At 31.3% G+C, this 20,096-nt stretch overlaps 2 protein-coding genes and 1 pseudogene across 2 annotated transcripts; 2 read left to right on the forward strand and 1 right to left on the reverse strand.

The window, feature by feature from the left end:
* Positions 1-10,631: 10,631 nt before the first annotated feature.
* LOC127084187 (B-box zinc finger protein 21) lies at positions 10,632-11,719 on the reverse strand. Its single transcript, XM_051024587.1, has 2 exons — positions 11,421-11,719; positions 10,632-11,343 (listed from the first exon to the last, which is right to left on the reverse strand). Exons 1-2 carry the CDS (start codon positions 11,607-11,609, stop codon positions 10,840-10,842), a joined length of 693 nt encoding a protein of 230 aa, XP_050880544.1. The 5' UTR covers positions 11,610-11,719; the 3' UTR covers positions 10,632-10,839.
* Positions 11,720-13,497: 1,778 nt separating this feature from the next.
* LOC127087563 (glutathione S-transferase T3-like) lies at positions 13,498-14,480 on the forward strand (annotated as a pseudogene).
* A 3,446-nt stretch (positions 14,481-17,926) lies between these two features.
* LOC127078594 (uncharacterized) lies at positions 17,927-19,795 on the forward strand. The gene has a single exon (XM_051019034.1). The coding sequence runs from the start codon at positions 17,927-17,929 to the stop codon at positions 19,793-19,795; it is 1,869 nt and encodes a 622-aa protein (XP_050874991.1).
* The last annotated feature ends 301 nt before the right edge of the window (positions 19,796-20,096 follow it).

The following is a 20,096-nucleotide window of genomic DNA, read 5'->3' on the forward strand; positions in this document are numbered from 1 at the left end:
AACCCTTATTTTTTTCAGTGTTAGATTATGTTTCTTTTATTCATCAATATTAGAGATTGTAGTTTCCTTTGGGTAAGAGAAACTTTTGTAGTTGGTAGGTGACTGTTTGATTCAACTATTTAAACTCAACCAACTAGAAATTATATATTCTCATATGTCATTTAATGATTTAGTATTTATTTTAATAAAAAAATAATTAAAACCACTTGGGAAAAAAAGAAATATTGAAAGGCTAATGTTTAGAAGAATAAAGTATAATGAAGCGGAGATTCCATTATGTTTTTTCAGTATTTTAATTATAATACCACGTTGCAAAAATGATAAATTGAGTGGAATAAAAAATGGAAGATGAGATTCATTTCAATGCATTTTATATTTGTAAACTCGAACAACGAAATTTAATTATTTATAACTCATTTTATTTTATTCCATCTAATATTACAAATCTAAACATAAAAATGAAGTGTAATGGAATGCAATGAAATTCCAATTTTTTAATTTTATATAATTTGGAGTGTAAATAATGAAATAAGTTACGTTTAATAAAATACTCAAATAATTAAGTTAAATCTTTATTCATTCTGCTCAATTCCATTATGTTAATCTTATTTCGTTTTGTCCATCAATTCAAAAACAATATAAAAATACTTACATTTTCCAATAATATTCATGTTATCAACTTATATTTCCATTAAGATCGAGAGTGCTGGATCTTTGACAATGATTGACTGTCTCTGTCTTGGCGGGTTGAACTAGAGGGGAGGTATCATGGAACTCTTAGTGTAAAGCCTGTCTCCATAATATAGGCAATTGAATAGGAAATAAAGGATATTTTAATTAAGGAAAATCATGCTCCTGTGTTAAGTACACCCCACCCATACGGTACTCTCAAATCCTAAAGAAATTCAAAAATATTCTTTCATTCGTGTGGTTCAAAAATTAAAATCTGGACGCATCCTAGTATAACAAATCTTTTCAATAGAAACACACCTCCATTCAAATAAAAAATATATTCCGATTTTAACATCCAAATACACTATATTAGATCCGAATTTCAATCTTCAGACATACCTCATCGAAATACACAACTACCTATATTGTCTATGTGTATGAAATAACAAAGGTATGTCATAACAAATGGGTGAATCCGAATTTCAATCTCCTTACAAATCCATGGGAAAAAATGTAAGTATTGTCTCAGTATATTTTTCATAAGAAAGGGGTGAATCCGAATTTCAATATTCAGACAAACCCCTGAGAAGTATTATGAACCTATGAATATTATTATGAACCATAATATAACACTCAAGAACTTTGTTTCTGTCTAGTAACACTATTACACCCGTGAACTGTTATGAGTTGCCTCTTTATCAATGGTGCTAAGGACCTAAATGACATTCTCATTCTCATAATGAATTTTTTGTTTGTGAACATGGAGGTGATTGCCAAGTATGTATATATGCACTAATTCTTCATATGTACTAGTTATTTTCTGACACAATAAACCAAACATCAGTCATTTGCATAAATCAAAATTCAAAATGTTTACGTTAAATTAAAAATTTTAATATAACTATTTGGTGTATCTAGCGCCCATGTTCCTTATCTTCATCCTATACTGCAGTGAAAATCTTGTCTATGATAATATCGCCTTTCAAGTGACCCTCTCAAGAGTACCTTCATGAAATTCTCCCATAGCTATGACATCACTTCCAAGTGCCACAATATGGTAGTATATAGGCGATACGTCAACGACATGACCTGCCCTTGTTTGCTCCTCTTATAGTAACTCCTGGTGAGTTGGCCTAAGGGGATCTCCTTATGACCCTAGTGTCATGTTAAGATGTGACACTCTATAAAACCATTAAATATAACTGTAGATCATACTTTATAGACAAGGAGATGACACATTACGAACATACTTTGGCACCAGATGCTCATGGTAGTGCGAAAATATCACATTAATATATATGCGGAGGATATTGGCAGAAACAACAAATATGGGGTCCCTAGGTATACCATGCAGATACTTGAACTACCACAATAATCACTCATGTAGATATGAGTACATAAGTCAAAACCCACAAGCCAACCATCCAGAGTACCAGGATATCACCTCCAAGGGTTGTGTCTAACGATGCTCACAGTACGGGGTGAAACACATTTTATCCAGTAGGATCCAGTCAATGTCAAGCCAGGACTACTAAGTTTCTAGACTACTCTTAAGTGGGATAATCGAGCACACAAGTGGAAAATCCTTAATGTAGTCTTCAACATAGTCCCAACCGAAGTTGTGTAGAAAATGCTGGAGGATCCATGCTTGGAAATAATTCAGATGAAATATCAATATGGGTGTAACACAAGTATCATGAAATTAATATCAGTAAGAGTGTAAATAAACAATTTTAAATATACATTTACTTCCTGTCATCTATTTTGTCTTCCATAAACTACCTTCAACTAACTTGGGATAAAGGTAAACTAAGCAAGATGCCCTCAACTGTACTCGTGAATCCTCTCCAAGTCCATGAAGTATTTAATATAGGCAACACTGACATAGGTTGCACTTTTGTCCAAGAATATGCACGTGTCAACCAAAATCAGGAAGTATGTCCATAATGCACATAATCTATGATAGATAACCTATGCATCATCACTCGCAACATCTACAATTGCATTCAAGTGGTTAATATAATTTTCTGAAAGGAATAAAAATCTAGCATGACACCCCCTGGTGTCTTCTATCTCCATTTGAAATGACCCGAATCAACTCGTAATTATGTTTTCGTCGGGTCTACTGCCTCAAACCTACTAATTCTAGAGTGATCCAACAACCTTCTTGTGATTAGAAGATGTATGAGGCACAATACAACATCAACGATGATAGTCATCTCATAGATCGAAAGATGAAATGATGAAGTCTCTGTGTGTCATCTCTTAATAAATGCAGACAATAGGCCATGGTAAATATAACCATATCTAGTTCTACATAAGTCCTCCGGCCTAGATATCTCCAAGACTTTTTGAAACCATGGTTCACTAGGCTGCGACATCTTTGATATCTTCTTACCATGGTTTATACACTTTAATGTCTTATGCTAATACAAAAATAAATACATCAACTTCAAAAAGTTTAATTAGTATAAAAGAGTAAATAAACATTTGTATTACCCCTTCCCCCACATGTTTCTAACAACATTATAGGGATATAAAGGAAGTAATGAAATATCTTCGAGGCCTCCCAAAAAACTATAGGGTGTTGTAGCATCAAATCCGATTGCAAGATATGGATCATTCACATGTACATCAACATGAATGGGTGCATCGGGTGCTTCTTTATGAGTCAAATATACATGACCACAAGAAGAGGATGCCTCAACAACACAAGATGATCCTCCAATAATTCGCGACTATTTTGCCATCTCCCAATGCACTAAATCATGTTGGGACATCCAACTATGTTTGTATTGTTGTTGTTATTCATCCATTTTTCTATAATCAAATAAGAAAATGCATATCATAATCAAAGAAGCAGAAATAATGTATAAGCAAACAAAATAAATAAACAAAAGGATAAATAGAGAAATCCAGATTTTATCACCCGTACCGAGGGTCTGGATTTAGAAATCCAGATTACACGTAGAGAGGAGAAACTCAACCAAACATTAACCCTAACTCTTAAATTTCCTAATTCATACGAAATATAAGTAGGAATTGGATTTCTATTGGATATAACCTAATGTAGCTTAACTATAATCTATTAAGCTATTAAGGAGTGGCATGCATAAAAAAAATAAGGATATGAGAAATTTACTAAATGCGAGAGATAAATGTGCTTAGTTTGAATGAAAAGGAGTAGAATTTGACGAAGTGTTTGGTTTGAATGAACAAAAATAGATATTGATGTTGGACAAGGGACTTTAAGCCAAGAAGGAAAATGGGTGAATTGTGGTATTTATAGTTCGTGATTACTTTTATACTATTCTCGATTAAGATCGTGTTAATAGTTTATTGAGAGTAAATGGAACCAGAAATAAAAAAAATAGTAAATAACAGAAAAAGAAATAGGGTAAGGGTTAGAGAGATTTCACCATAGAGTTATCTAGGTTTGGCCGAACGTTGGCATAATCCTGTCCCCAAGAGGTTTTCTTGAGATTTTGACTATAAACTTTAAGGTTTTGCATGTTATATCCACGAATCTTAATACTAGCTGATCTTGAGACTTTTATAGGCTTATCTTCAACAAAAGATAGATTTTACCATAGACAAAGCTAACGAACCTTAGAGATTTTCAGATTGATCTCAATAACCAAAACATAACTTTTTTTTGTGGCAAAGCTCAATAAACCAATAACAAAGATTTTACGACTGATTTATCTTAAGAATCAAACTCAATCTTCTCAAGAAAATCACACTCTCAAGAATTACCTAAAACATCAGGACCACTTACAAAATCTTCCTCACAAGCAAGGTTTCACTCAAAATAACTACGACAACTTTAAGTGAAATAAAAATGTTTATAGAGAAAGAAAGATAGAAAATAAAGAGATAAATTCCAAAGAAAATATAAAGCTTTGGAAAGTGGCGTGAAAGGAAGAGGATGCAAACCTCCTTTATACAGGAGTCAGAAAAACCAAAAGGAAATGATCCATGGGAGAAATTGATGAGCCAATTGAATGGCATTATGTTCCAAACGATTGTGTCGCGACGTGAAAAATGACCACGAGCGCTCGCACGCTCGAGATATTAGAGTCGACATCAAACTTTATTTATTCCAGAAGGAAAGGGAAATATCGATAAATCCCTTAAAATAAAAATAAAATGATCATCGCAACCAAATTCAGGTTCGGGAGTCGACTATGCAAGGAGAAAATATTAACACCCCCTTATATCCGTTGTACTCACGAGAACCATTTAGTTAGATTTGTGATTGAAATTCTAGCTTACATCATTTGTTTTCTTCGAGCAGTCAAAAGTGTACAGATAAAATAAAAGGAGTCGCAAAAAGGTTTTTTATTAATGTGTCTGACGAGATTACGGGTCTCGCTCCTACGTATCTCCAGGTGCGATGGAGAACTCAAGGCTATGTAGTTCTTGGTAGAAAATGTTTGTTTGTTGGTCGATTTTATGGAAAGATACTTAGTCGAATTCGAACGGAAAACATTACGTGCTACTTAAAACATCGAGAAGTGAACATTGACATCGCGTCAGAATGGACAACATAATTTGGATTCTCACAGAGTTATGTTCTTATTGCATTCGAGCGGAAGAAGTTCTAACTTCTTGCGCATGGTAGGAACGAAGTTTTGTTTGCATCATTTCTGAATGGACGAAGCATATTTCGTTTCTGAAAGGGGTTTTAGATCGTGCGGGGGTGAGGAAAGATATGTTTGATGTGTTGAATATTTTAGCGTTGGAAGACGAGTATTCGAACAAGGAGCTCTACAGTAGTATTGCAATACTCGGGGAAAGGGAAGGTCTAAACCCAATCAATCCTTTTTCTTCTGATTTATTGTAAAAAAATATGGCAAATTAAGTCAAGGTTCGTTAACGAAAGACGATTATTTGCACATTAAACTCTACATTCAATATCCAAATAATCGGGGAAGGAGAATGTCTACATACAATCAAACCTTTTTCTTATATAGGAGAACCAATTGAATTCAATTATATATTGTGTTTTAATACGGAAGACGAGTGTTCAAACATTGAGCTCTACAACAGTGTCCAAACACTCGGGAAAAGAGAAGGTCTACACTCAACCGATCCTTTTTCATCCAAGTTGTTAAAAAAAATAAGATTATTGGTATCTAATTAATATTGATTAAGAAACTACACTCGAGGTTGATAAATGTTTGATTCACGTTGATGGTTTTTAATAGATGACGATTGTTCAAATAATGAGCTCTATAACAATGTCTAAACATTCGGGAAAAGAGAAGATCTACACCCAATCGATCATTTTTTATTTGATTTATGAAAATAAGTTTTAATCGAGTTGTGGAAATAAGTTTGATGAAAAGTCGTGCAAAATAATCGAAGCAAGTTAACATGCGAAGGTAAAAGCGTAAAGATGCGAATGGAATTAACATGCATGAATTGTAACACGAGGCCGCGAGATGGACCTGATCACGAACCTGTTCATGAACCTGTCGCGTATTGATAACGCAAGGTCACAAATTTTCTCATATCGTCACAAATTCTCTTGTATGGCCTTTTTAAATGCAATGACATTGAAACGTTGCGTGTCAGATATGAATTGAATGACAGATTGCTACGCAAAACACGATCATGGCAAATAAACTCGCAATAAAATATAACATCGCAGAAGCAAATGTCACAAGTCGAAAATGAAAAGTAGCAAAAGCAAAAGCTAATTGCCGCTATACCAAACCGTCAAAAGCGCATTCAACCGAATCTAGACGTGGCGACAACCAAGTTGAAAATGTCTCACGTAAACTGATGAGAACCAAACATGAACTTGCTAACGCGAACACGCTCATCGCAAACGAGTCGAAATGTAATAGAAAAGTAACATAAAGAGACAAAATCATAACGAAATGAATCATGACGTAGAAATTAGTTAACTTAATAATTAACTAGGAATAAATAATTATAAGTCGTGACTTTTGAATTAACAAATATAGAACTCCTAGTTTAACTATGAATTAATCTACATAATTAGAGAATTATTGTATAAATTAATGAATTGTATATCAAAAAATTGGGTGTAGTGGTCGTGTTAATTTGCCATGAAATAATAGCTTAATCGCAATTTAATTCATCAACAAATACAATTAAGAGATTCTATATAAAAGATCTAATCGACTTACATTATCATATTTTAATCCATTAATTTTGTCGCTGTTGTTTGTAATCGAATCATTATTAAAAAATAATAAAAAACTCCATTAACTCTAATAAGATTGTGTATTTTTATACTTAAAACTAAACAATAAAAAACTTAAAATTAACATCGCTCTTTTTCAGACGATATAACTACAATGAACACATAATAATAAAAATATCTATAACTCACAATACTCACAAACTTCATATTCTGAAAAGACTTCTGTTGGATCACTTACATATATTAGATCACTTCTGTATTAACATTAAGGGTTGAATTAGAACACGTTTAATCACAATATTAGTATATCCTTTCTGTTCTAAAACAAATTATATAGATAACTATTTCACATATATTAAAAAATTGTACAGTCTTGATTCTTAAATTAATTATGAAGTTAATTATTGTGCGACCAAGGGCAACCAGATTACGGAAATTGCTGGCTAAAGTTGGGACTAATAAGGCGTAAATACAACAACGTTTTTAGCTAGGTCAGTCATGTTTTATGGAACAACATAAAAAGTTCACTTATTTCGATTATGGTCCCCCTTTTCTTTCCCTCTTTATGCTTTCCCCCATAAAAGTACCATTTCTTTTATCTTTTGCTTAAATACATTTTTTTTCATCAGCGGAGCTTAAATACAATTTAAATCTTTCTATTTTTAAGTTTGTAAATTTTTTATATCTCTATTTTAAGATCTAGTTTTTAGATCCTCCAATTTTATCTTTTTAGGAAATTAGTCCTCCTCTCAATTTTAGTATTCATTTTGCTAATGTGGCATGGTTAATAATAACATGGCATTACACATGTAATATTTAAAAAATATACATATCATTACTCTTTTTTTTGTGTGTGTTTAAAAGTATTGAAATAATTAAAAAAGGCTTAATAATTAAATATAAACATAATTGAGAATTTTTATTCCCAAAAAAATAAATAGTTACTCATTTTTTCAATTTTTCATCTTTCCAAATCATGATTTTAATCTATTTTTTTTATCTTCTACCATCCATTACTCCATTAAGTTAAGTTAGATTTATCTCTTTATCTTCTATTTTTATAATCTAATAAATCTCTAACATTAGTTCATTCCATAATTCACAAAACTCCTAAATTCAGTGATTTGGATAAATAAGCTCTCTAACTTTTTTTTTAATCCTATCATCCAAATCTCTACCGTTAAAAGAGAAAACAATGGCGATCCTTAATCAACCCGACACACTTATGATTCATATCCATTTTTTCCAAAGTCATTAGCTTCTCCGCTTCCATCTCATCACTCAACTGATAAATGCACCCCAATTATTTAATTAGCCTATAGAATCTAGATGATTTTCTACTATTCAAAACATCAGATACCCCATCTAAAGATGACACTGGCGTAAAAAAATGTGAAGAAAGTGGAGAAAAACACTTTCAAAACAAACTAATAAAGAGAAATCTTGTGAACTCATGCCTCCCCTATGTTATAAGCATAATAACACTATCTTGTAAACAGAAATCAATAGAAGTACAAGTTCTAGCTGATTCCAAAAGATGAATGGAAAAACGGTGTCATCTGATTCAGAATAAGAACTAAGTCCGAGTCAGCATCCAAACTTCAAAAGGTGAAATCATAGAAACAATGATCAAAATGAGTCCTCTAAAGATGGAGAAACAACTATATGCAATCAAGTGGACCATATGCTCTAACTAGAAAGACTACGATATATATATATATATATATATATATATATATATATATATATATATATATATATATATATATATATATATATATATATAAGAAATAATAGCAACTCCTATTCTCTAAGGTGGATATTCAAAACTTATATCCTCAAAAGAAAAAATACGGATGAGAGCAACCAAAGGTAAAAACCTCTATTCCTTAGGAGAAATGAGCTTTAAATCATTTATGGAATAAAAATCAAGAGAAGCCAAAATGACATCCTCATAATAGTCTTGAAAAAAATTAAAAGTGAAAGTGAAAACCTTATGCATATGGGTGCAAGAATGATGTTGGGGTGAGTGTAGATAGGAATCAGCAAAATGAAGGCTCGATCGACCCAAACTACCTTCAAACACGCTACCAACTTGAGGTAAATTGGAAAATCTTTTGAAGCATAAGTACATTAGTGAAGAAATATTCTTTAATATGAAAAAGAAATATGTATAAGTTACTTAGAATGCAATTATGAAAGCTCTATATGTTTTTAAAGATGACTTTGAATTTAGATTGGGGAATGGGAACCCCTCTTTCTGCTTTACCAATTGTTCTGGGTAGGACAATTAGTATAACATGTTCTCTATGTGGATATTCACGATCTAGAAATGCGAGTGATTGATGTTTACTTGGATGAGAATTGGAACTTCAATTTATTATATAATAATATTCCTACGAGTGTTTGTGACCGTCTGGAAGCGCTTCTTATTTGTTTGAACTCAATGGTGCCTAATCGGTTAACTTTGAAATGCAATTTAAATGGTATCTGTACTGCCCGAGGTGATTATAACAGACTCAATGAACTTGAATTTGTCCAAAATACAACATACAATAACCCTTAGAAGTGGGTGTGACATATTCCTGCTCCCGAGAATGTGAAATTCTTCCTTATGACGACTTTACATAAGTCTCTTCCTACGAGATCGATGTTGTGTCATCGTTGTATGCTCCAGAGGATCTTTGTCTTAGATGTAATCAAGACGCCGAGACAACTCTAAACAACTTCAAAGACTGTGAATTAGCTAATCGCTTTTGGAAATCTATTGACTTCTTGGACCCATTATTCTTCTTAAAAAGGATAGTTTATATGGTTGGATTAGACATGACATCGATGGTAGCTCTATCTTTTTTACTGCTTGCTGGTGGTTGTGGTGTCCTAGAAACAAATTGTGTCTTGCTAATGAAGTGATATCTTCGTATACTTTAAAATTCATCATAATGAATTATGTTAATTTGTTAGCTAAATATTTTCTCAAGCATAATTTGTTGCATCCAACGAGAACGGTCACGTGGAATGCACACAAAGGTAGTAATATGATATTGAATGTTGATTGTATTAGCCTCGGTAACCCCAACGTCTCGGGTTTTGGTGGATTGATTCGAAATGCTGATGTTGATTGGGTTCACGATTTTGCGGAAAATATTGGTTATTCCAACATCCTTTACGCTGAGTTGATGACACTATATCATTGTTTGCATCTGGCCGTCAGAGAACTTGCCATCAAAGACTTGATGTGTTATTTTAACTCCAACTCTGCTATCAAACTTATCTCAGAGTCGGTTAATGTTTGACATCACTATGCCGTAATTTCTACACAATATTAAAGAGCGTCTCACTAGAGAATAACGAGTTCAAATATTTCATACTCTTATAGAAGAGAATGTTTGTGCTGACTATTCAGCAAAATACGAAACTAGTAATGATGCGGCATACCGATCTTTTGAAAAATATCTTATAGGAATCATAAGCTGACGCTAGTAGAATTTTATTTTCTAATTAATTTCTTATTTTTTTTCTTTTCTTTTTTCCACTTGTAAAAATAACAACAATGAACATATTAATTTAATATTTCTTCATTTTATTGAAGGAACACTATTACTTATTTATTGAAAATGGAATTTTGATAAGATTTGCTAACCCTATCAATTAACAACAATAATATAGTTAAGAACGTGCAATGATAAATAACAAGGTGGTCATTAATCATTCTTTAACAAATCCAGTTTTCAGATCAGGAATCCTGTCTTAGACAAATATGTACCTACTCTAGTACTCCTTGTCGTGTATTCACAAAGTTAAAGGCCAGAATCACAATAATCTTTGCCAAAACCATGTTTAATTAAAATATACTTCAAATCATACCATCTTTAAATTAAGACAATTATTTGGTGATAGAGAAAGCAACCTAACAAGTTTCAATCATCAAGAACCATAAAGCAACGAACAAGAAAATATAGAAGTTTGAAGAAGCAAGAGAGCAAGAGTTAATTGGGAGGGTTTATTATCTGTGGAACTGTGAAATTATTATCATCCTTCAAACTGCTGCTGCTGAATAATCTGTTATCCATTTTTGAAGAATAATAAAGAGAAGAAGTTGGTGCTTGAGGAACCCTAATTCCACCAGAGAAAGAAACCATGTTTTCCGCATCATCCACTAATGAGAACTTATCTTCACCGTGAAAAGAAACTGAAGAAGGAGAATCAAAGAAATCTTCAAATTTCCAACCCGGAATAGTGTTTATCAAGTACTCCGATATGGTGAAACCAGTGGCGGTTTCTTCATTTGAAATCACCTTGTTGAAAGCTGGAGCGGGAGGAGCTGGAGAGAGTGGTGGTGGTGATGTAGAACCTGGAGAGAGAAGCTTAATCCCACTGAGAAGAAACCTACTATGCTTCTTGGTGTGTTCATTGGAACCGTGATTCTTGAAATCACACTCTTTGCACACAATGGCTCTATCTTGTTGACAAAACACAAAACCTCTTCTTTCCTACAAACAATATTGAAGAAAGAAATCAGAAACCCTACATGTATAAGAACCAAAAAAAAAGTAGAGATTTAACTTACGAGGCAAATATCGCAGAGAGGAAAGTTGTTGGGAGAATTAGCATGGTTGAGAGAGAAGCGGTGGTGTTTGGAGGCGAGCTTGTTAGCATGGTGGACACGGTGGTCGCAGGCGGAGCATAAGGCAGCTTCGTCTGCGGTGCAGAATAATGAAGCTTGCCGTTTGTTACAAACATCGCACTGAATCTTCATAGAGAGTTAGTAGAGTGTATAGAATGATAAATCATTCATTTACCTGTGAATCTCATCATAGATATATGCAAAGATAAGAAACAGTGAAAAATTTAACTTTAGATGATAGATGCAAAGATATCAATGTTGACCTATATATATATATATATATATATATATATATATATATATATATATATATATATATATATATATATATATAATACTCTCTCCTCCCTCCCAAATTTATAGTTTTTTTTTGTCATTTTGTCATTTTATATGAGAAAAGTAAATTAGTTGAAATTTTGTGAAATTGTGTTTGATTAACACTACAAAAAATAAATAAAAGAGTTAAAAAAGAGAGTAATAAATAGTAGAAGATAAAATAAAATATAGAATAATTAATGTTGTTTAGGTAATATAAGATGATTTATAATTTAAAATATTTTTTTATCATAAAATGGTTTATGATTGAGAGTCTATAGAGTCTAATTATTTACAGTAGCGTTTTAAAAATCGAATCGAACTGATCGATCGAATAAGTTAAATTGAAAATTGGAGGAGTTATCCGTCTGGTCTGATTGCTAGATTAGATTAGTTATTGAATCAACAAGAACTGATTATAACTGATCAAAATTGATAAAAACCAACGAATTGGCGATTTTGAAAAATCAAATGATTAAAAGTGTTTTTTCCTTTTAGACAAAATACCGCCGTTTTTGATAATTAAAAAAAAAATTAAAATTAAAATATAAATAGTCTTTGCTCAAAATTTATTTGAAACAATTTTTCTTTTTTTTTTAATGAAATTTATTAGACATAACCCATTATTTTGTTATTCAAGTTATGTTGCAATTAGACTTTGTGCAAAATTTATTTGAATTTATATTTTATTGTATGATGAGTATGTTTAGAATTTGAATTTAATGAATGACCTTATAAAATTAGGATATTTTGATATTTTAAAATTTTGTAGGTGTTGTGATTTTTTTAGAGATAGAGTCATCTGATTCGATCATTTTAATAACTATATAGTTTTGTTATTGAGATCAGTTTATTCAACTGATTTATCCAATTTGATCCGGTTTAATCATGCGGTTCGACCAATAACTCAGTGATTCGACCAATAACCCAGTGTTCTAGTATCCTCATTGATTTGATTTGATGATCGATCTAATTTTTAAAACACATGGTAGAAAAATAATTTATGTACATCTCTTTTTAGTCTATTTGTATGATATTTAGTTAATTATGTGTAAATATGTATTTAATTTAATTGAATAGATGGTTAGAGCATGATTATCGGTTACTTTTTGGGGTTGCTACACAATATTTGAGGACATGCTGTCTGAGTCTTATGGATATTTACTATGTCCAATCGTTCTTGAATGAAAAACATAAACAAACTAGCCAACGTTCTTTAGACTATATTAACCTCTTTTTCATTTATTTTTTTAGGAAAACTGCTAATATAAAATTGAAATCACAACGATAACAAAATTAAAAACTACAACGATTATAATTTTAAACGGTAATATTTAATTATTAGTATAAATAGGTAATCTATTTTATCTAATATTTCACTTACATCTAGTCTAAATTTGACCAATTTATTTTATCTCATTTTAATTTTTGTCTACACATTTTATTTGACAATGAACCCCAATCAATATAATATTTGGTCCAATTTTATGCAAAAGGAAGTCCTCCTATTATTCCAAATCAACAAAACAACTCATATTTTGGAAATACACCTTTTATCCCAAATTCACACAATAACCCAAAATTTTAAAACTCTCATTTTATCCCAAATCCACAAAATAACTCACGCTTTGGAAATTACCCGTATCATACACCACCTTATCCATATCAATATCAACAATCTTCATCTCAATCAACTAACCCCACTATGTCTCATGTGGTTCAAATAGGTAGTAATGGTGTGCAATCAAATGATCAAGAACATGAAATGCCACAAGTTTGCACTCAAGGTAGCTTGGAAAATACTAATCTTGGTGAAGAAGTTGCATCTGCACCTGCTGTGAATACGCCTAAACAAAGGTTCCAACAAAAAGAGGATGGAATTTTCATTCAGTCATGGCTCAATGTTTTAAAGGATTCAATTGTTGGGGTTGATAAAAAAGGAGATAGTTTTTGGAAGAGAATTGACGAAGCTCTTAACAAGCATCGTGACATCAATTACAAAGAGAGGAAGCTAATGGCATTAAAAGGTAGATGACACAAAATAAATTCATCTGTTCAAAAGTTTGTTGGATGCTACAAACAAATTGTATCTACACAGAAAATCAGAAGCTCTGAGAATAATATCATGCAAGCTACTTATAAAATTTATTTTCAAGATGAAGGTGAAAAGTTTACATTTGAGGCTGCATGGAGATTATTGAAAGATGAACTTAAATGACTCGCAGGTTCATTGGAAGCTTCGGTAAAAAGAACACAGAATTCAGCTTCAAGAGCATATTCTTCATCTTCTAATCCACTAACACCAATGAGCAGTGAATATAATCCATCATCACCTAGTTTGTTACGTCGTCCAGTCGGTCAAAAGGCATCCAAAATGAAAGAGAAAGAAAAGCTTGTGGAAATGTCTTCTACTCCAAATGTCAAATATGATTCTTTAAAAGATGACTTTAAAAAAATTGATTTGATGTCAATGTTTGCACGAGACTATGCACGTATTGAGGTGAAAAAGTCGAGATAGAGAGAAAAGTGGTTGATGCAAGGATTAAGAAGGTTGAAACTGTCGAGGAAAGACTGAAGATGAATGATCTGCAAATACTCTCAAAAGATACATCAAATATGGATACAAGACAATTCCAAACTCATGAAATATTGTGCGACATGATTAGAGAAAAATATGGAATTAATTAATATGATTATGTATTTTGGAATTAATTAGTATGAATTATGTATTTTGGAATTAATTAGTATGATTATATATTTTAAAATTTTTATTATGTATTCAAACTAGCCGTTATTCAAAGTCAAACTAGCCATTATTCAAACTAGCAGTTATTCAAAGTCAAACTAGCCGTTATAAACTAGTCTTATAAATAATATTAACATGCACACTAAGTTTCATAGTACTTCTTCTCATTCTCTACCTCTTTAATTCTCTACAATTTTTATCATCTTCTAATCAATATATAACTTCTTTTCACATGGATCCTTCCAACCCTTCCCATATTGCAAAAATATTCATGGATTATATGAATGATGATATAGATGAAGAACTTGTGAGGATGTTTATGGAAGAAGAAGCCCCGAGCTCTAAAATGCCTAGACGTCAAAGAAGGAATATAGAAAGGAATCGTGAAGAGGGACATGATCAATTGTTCAATGATTATTTTTCAGAAACTCTGGTATACACGAATGAGCAGTTTCGTCAAAGGTGCTGAATGCATAAACATGTGTTTCTTCATATTGTTGAAGCTTTAGGGCAACATGATGAGTATTTTCGAATGATGGTTGATGCAACTGGTAGGTCAAGTCTTTCACCATTACAAAAATGTAATGTTGTTATCCGTATGTTGGCATATGGAACATCTGCTGATAATATGGATGACTATTTGAGAATTGGTGAAACCACGATACTAAAGTGTGTTGATAAGTTTACAAGAGGAGTGATTAGAATATTTGGGGCACAATATTTGCGAAGGCCAGACGCTGAAGACATTGAATGCCTAATGTGAATGAGGGAGACACGAGGATTTTCAGGTATGCTAGGGAGCATTGATTGTATGCATTGGGAATGGAAAAATTGTCCAGTTGCATGGAAAACTAACTGTTATGCTTGAAGTAGTGGCTTCACAAGACTTATGGATTTGGCATGCATTCTTTGGTGTAGCGGGTTCAAACAACGATATTAATGTGTTAAACCAATCCAATGTCTTCAACGATATTGTGCAAGCACGAGCTCCCGAGGTTCATTATACAATCAATGATACTGAATACAACAAGGCTATTATCTATCAGATGATATTTATCCTAAATTGTCCATATTTGTGAAAAGTATCCCGATGCCACAATGGGATAAGAGAAAGTTATTTGTCCAACATCAAGAAGGGGCAAGAAAGGATATTGAAAGAGCATTTGGAGTTTTTCAATCTCGTTTCGTGATCATATGTAACCCAACACGGTCTTGGCACTTAGACGCACTCTAACACATAATGAATACATGCATCATATTACACAACATGATAGTTGAAGACAACATGCCTCATATGATGGAAACTTTGATTTTTCTTATGATCATTTGAGTAATGATGCGACAATATTGTCAAATGATTCTAATATTGATTTTCAAGAGTTCCTTCGTAGAAGATTTGATGTTCGTGATAAATAAATTCATCGACACCTTCAACAAGACTTGATAGAACATATATGACAACGTTATGGGCAAAAGAATAACAACATTTGAAAAATATTATAAATATATCGTTTTCTTGTATTTTGTGCTAGTAATTTATTTTAACGTTTATGTTTTTTTAATAAATTATTTGTGTCATGTATTGTATTTTTTAATATATATATATATATATATATATATATATATATATATATATATATATAGGGTCGGTTCTTTTCCTATGTAAATTGTGCAGTAGTACAGGGCCTCACTTTTTGTGGAGCCTCAAATTAACTATTATTAGTGAATATAAAAAAATTAATAAATAAAAATATTTTTGTATCACATATAATAAATAAAATATTAAATGCTGAAAAATAGGATATTTGGAAACCAAACGTTTTTTTTTCTCCTTTCTCACACGTTCTCACTTCTCTCTCCTCTCAAACGTTATTCTCTTCTCTCTTACTCTGTTAGAGCTGTTTGAAACTAGAAAAAAAATCTTATTTTTCCTTTTCAATCATCTCTTTTATCAGGTTAGTTTATTCAATTAGTTACTTTCCATTTATTTTTATTGTGATTATTTGATTTTGAAGGCAGAAAAAAAATAGTAATTTTAGATTTATTTTAAATTTTAGGGTGAAATCCTATTTTAGTTCCTGTATCAATATTAATTTTAGATTTTAGATTTTAGATTTTAGGGTGAAAATGAAGGTAACTTGTGTTTTTAAAAAAATTATAATATATAAATAAATAAAATTTTAGGGTGAAATGGGATACTAGTATACTTTATATACTACTCAGTAGTATCAAAATTCAAAACAAGAATGACGATTTTTATACCTACTTTTTCTCATAAGACCAAATTGCAATTTGGAATCTTTCAAAGCAAAATTAGTATGTATTAGTATTGATATTTTTTATGATTAATTTATAATTTATTTAATTAAATGTAATTTATTTTCTTACTATTAATTTATAATTATTAATTTTTTATGATACTATATTAGAGAAGAACACAACATAATAAAATATAATTGAATATAAATTAAAGTCTTTTCTCCATGATTTAATTATTAATATTTTTTGATGATTAATTTATAATTTCTTTTATTTAATGTAATTGATTTTTTTTTTGATATTGATGTAGGAACACAATTTCACAACAGGATAATTAGTAGATCATCGATAGACACAAAAGACATTGTGAGAAATTTTAGGTTTTTCTTATTATGCCTCCTAATATGCCTCATAAGAATAGAAAATTTGAATGTGGAAATGATAAACGTAAGAAAAAGAAAAAAATTGAAGAGTTAATTCAATCTCAAGTAGGAGCTCTTGATAAATTTTTAATCAAAGAACCACAAGTTTCAAATGAAAGTCGTTATGTTGATAATATTGATAGTTTGCCTATTGAAAATGATAATCTTGATAGTGTGCCTATTGAAAATGATAATCTTGATAGTGTGCCCATTGAAAATGATAATCTTGATAGTGTGCCCATTGAAAATGATAATCTTAATAGTGTGCCCATTGAAAATGATAATCTTGATAGTGTGCCAATTGTTGATGAAGTTAATAATGATGATGATGCCAATGATGATGATGATGATAATGTTGATTATGGTATATTTGATCCAAGAAATTGGGATCGTCTTCAACCTAAACTGATTGATTTATTAGTTGTGAAAGGTCCTAAAAGAGATAATTCTATTGCGAAGGGTCCTAGAGATAGTTTGAATAGACGTTTTACGGCTAATTTGTATACTAGAGCTTTAGCAAATGGGAGGTGTGTGATAGAGATTGGCTTGTTTATTCGAAAGAGCTTGATAAAGTATTTTGTTTTTGTTGTAAAGTTTTTAAAAATGGGATTGTTAGGGGACAATTAGCAAATCAGGGTTATAGTGATTGGGTACATGTTGGTGAAAGAATTAAAGAGCACGAGTTAGGCATGGAACATGTTTAAAATATGACTACTTGGTATGAGTATCGCAAAAGGCTGCAAAAATTTCAAACTATTGATAAAACAACTCAAAGATTAATTGAGAAAGAAAAGGATCACTGGAAAAATGTTTTAAAAAGAGTTATTTCAATAGTGAAATTTCTTGCTAAACATAATTTAGCCTTTCGTGGTTCTAAGGAGAAATTGTACGAAGATAGCAATGGAAACTTTTTGGGTTTGATTGAAATGTTAGCTGAATTTGACCCAATCATCCAAGAACATGTTAGACGTGTTACAACTCAAAAAGTTCATATTCATTATCTTGGGCATAACATACAGAATGAGTTGATTTCATTTCTTGGTTATGCGATTAAAATTGAAATCATTAGAAAAATCAAACAGGCAAAGTATTTTTCAGTGATACTTGATTGTACTCCTGATGTTAGTCACCAAGAGCAAATGCCTTTGATAATAAGATATGTGGATATTTCTTCAACTTCTGTTAGTATTGAGGAATCATTTTTAGGATTTTTGAATGTGAATGATACAAGTGGTCAGGGGCTTTTTGATGTTTTACAAAATGAATTGAAAGAACTTGGTCTCGACCTATTTGACGTGAGAGGGCAAGGTTATGATAATGGGTCCAATATGAAAGGAAAACACCAAGGTGTGCAAAAGAGATTTTTAGACATAAATCCGAGAGCCTTTTATACTCCTTGTGGTTGTCATAGTCTTAATTTGGCATTGTGTGATATGGCTAACTCTTGTAGTAAATCTAGGAATTTTTTTGGAGTTGTTCAGCGCATTTATACAAATTTTGGCAATTCTACTAAGAGATGGAAAATTTTAAAAGATAATGTAAAAGGGTTGACTCCAAAATCATTGTCATCCACTCGTTGGGAGAGTCGTGTAGAAAGTGTCAAAGCTATAAGAACTCAAATGTTAGAATTTACAGAAGCTTTTCTTGAAGTGTCAGAAAATGATCTTGATCTTAAAATACAAAATGAAGCTAAATCCTTAGCAACAAATGAGCTTGGTGATTTTGAGTTTTTGATGGCTATAATTATTTGGTTTGAAATATTATCTGCAATTAATTCTGTTAGCAAGCTTTTACAGGAAAAGGATATGCTTATTGATGTTGCTATGCAAAAAATTAAGGGGTTGATTTCGTATTTTGAGGGATATAGAGAAACAGGTTTTTATAAGATATTGATTAACGCTATGGAAATTGCGGTGGAATTGAATATTGCCCCAATATTTCCTCAAAGGCGTATAATTAAAAGAAAAAGGCAATTTGATGAGAATTTGAATATCCCATCAGTCGAGCTATCAGAAGAAGAATCATTCAGGGTTAATTATTTTCTTTACCTTGTTGATCAAGCTGTTGTATCTCTTAATAAGAGGTTTGAGCAATACCAAGAGTATGAAAGTATTTTTGGTTTCTTGTTTACTTCTCACAAGTTACAATCATTAGATGGTGCAACTTTGAAGTCTTGTTGTACTAACTTTGAGCAGACATTGAAACATAATGAGCAATCTGATATTGATGGGAATGAATTTTTTGCAGAGTTGAAGTTACTAAGAGAAATGTTGCCTGAAGAAACCGTAAGACCTACTGATATATTATTATTTTTAAAAGGCTTGGATTGTTTTCCTAATACAGTTATTGCATATAGAATCTTATTGACTATTTCTGTGACAGTTGCTTCTGCAGAAAGAAGTTTTTCAAAATTGAAGTTGTTAAAGACTTACTTGCGGTCTACCATGTCACAAGAAAGACTTAATGGATTGGCATTAATAGCTATTGAAAATGATATTTTGGAGACAATAAAATATGAAGACTTAGTTGACGATTTTGCTTCAAAAAGTGTTCGTAGGAAGACTTTTTTTATGTAGTTAGATAATTTAAGTTGTAAGAAATGGTGTTAGTAGTTTAAACAATACCTTTGAACTTTTTGGTACTTTATTTGGTTAATATATAATTTTATCTTTTGTTTGTCATTTTTAATCATTAAAATTATATATATATATATATATATATATATATATATATATATATATATATATATATATATATATATATATATATATATATATATATATATATATATATATAGGCCCATTTTTAAAATTAGAAAAGGGCCTCTGAATTGATTGGGTCGACCCTGGTTTCAAAAGGGTCTATGACTCTAAGGAC

The sequence above is a fragment of the Lathyrus oleraceus genome, chromosome 5, assembly GCF_024323335.1.
Source record: "Lathyrus oleraceus cultivar Zhongwan6 chromosome 5, CAAS_Psat_ZW6_1.0, whole genome shotgun sequence".
NCBI classification, from domain to species: Eukaryota; Viridiplantae; Streptophyta; class Magnoliopsida; order Fabales; family Fabaceae; genus Lathyrus; species Lathyrus oleraceus.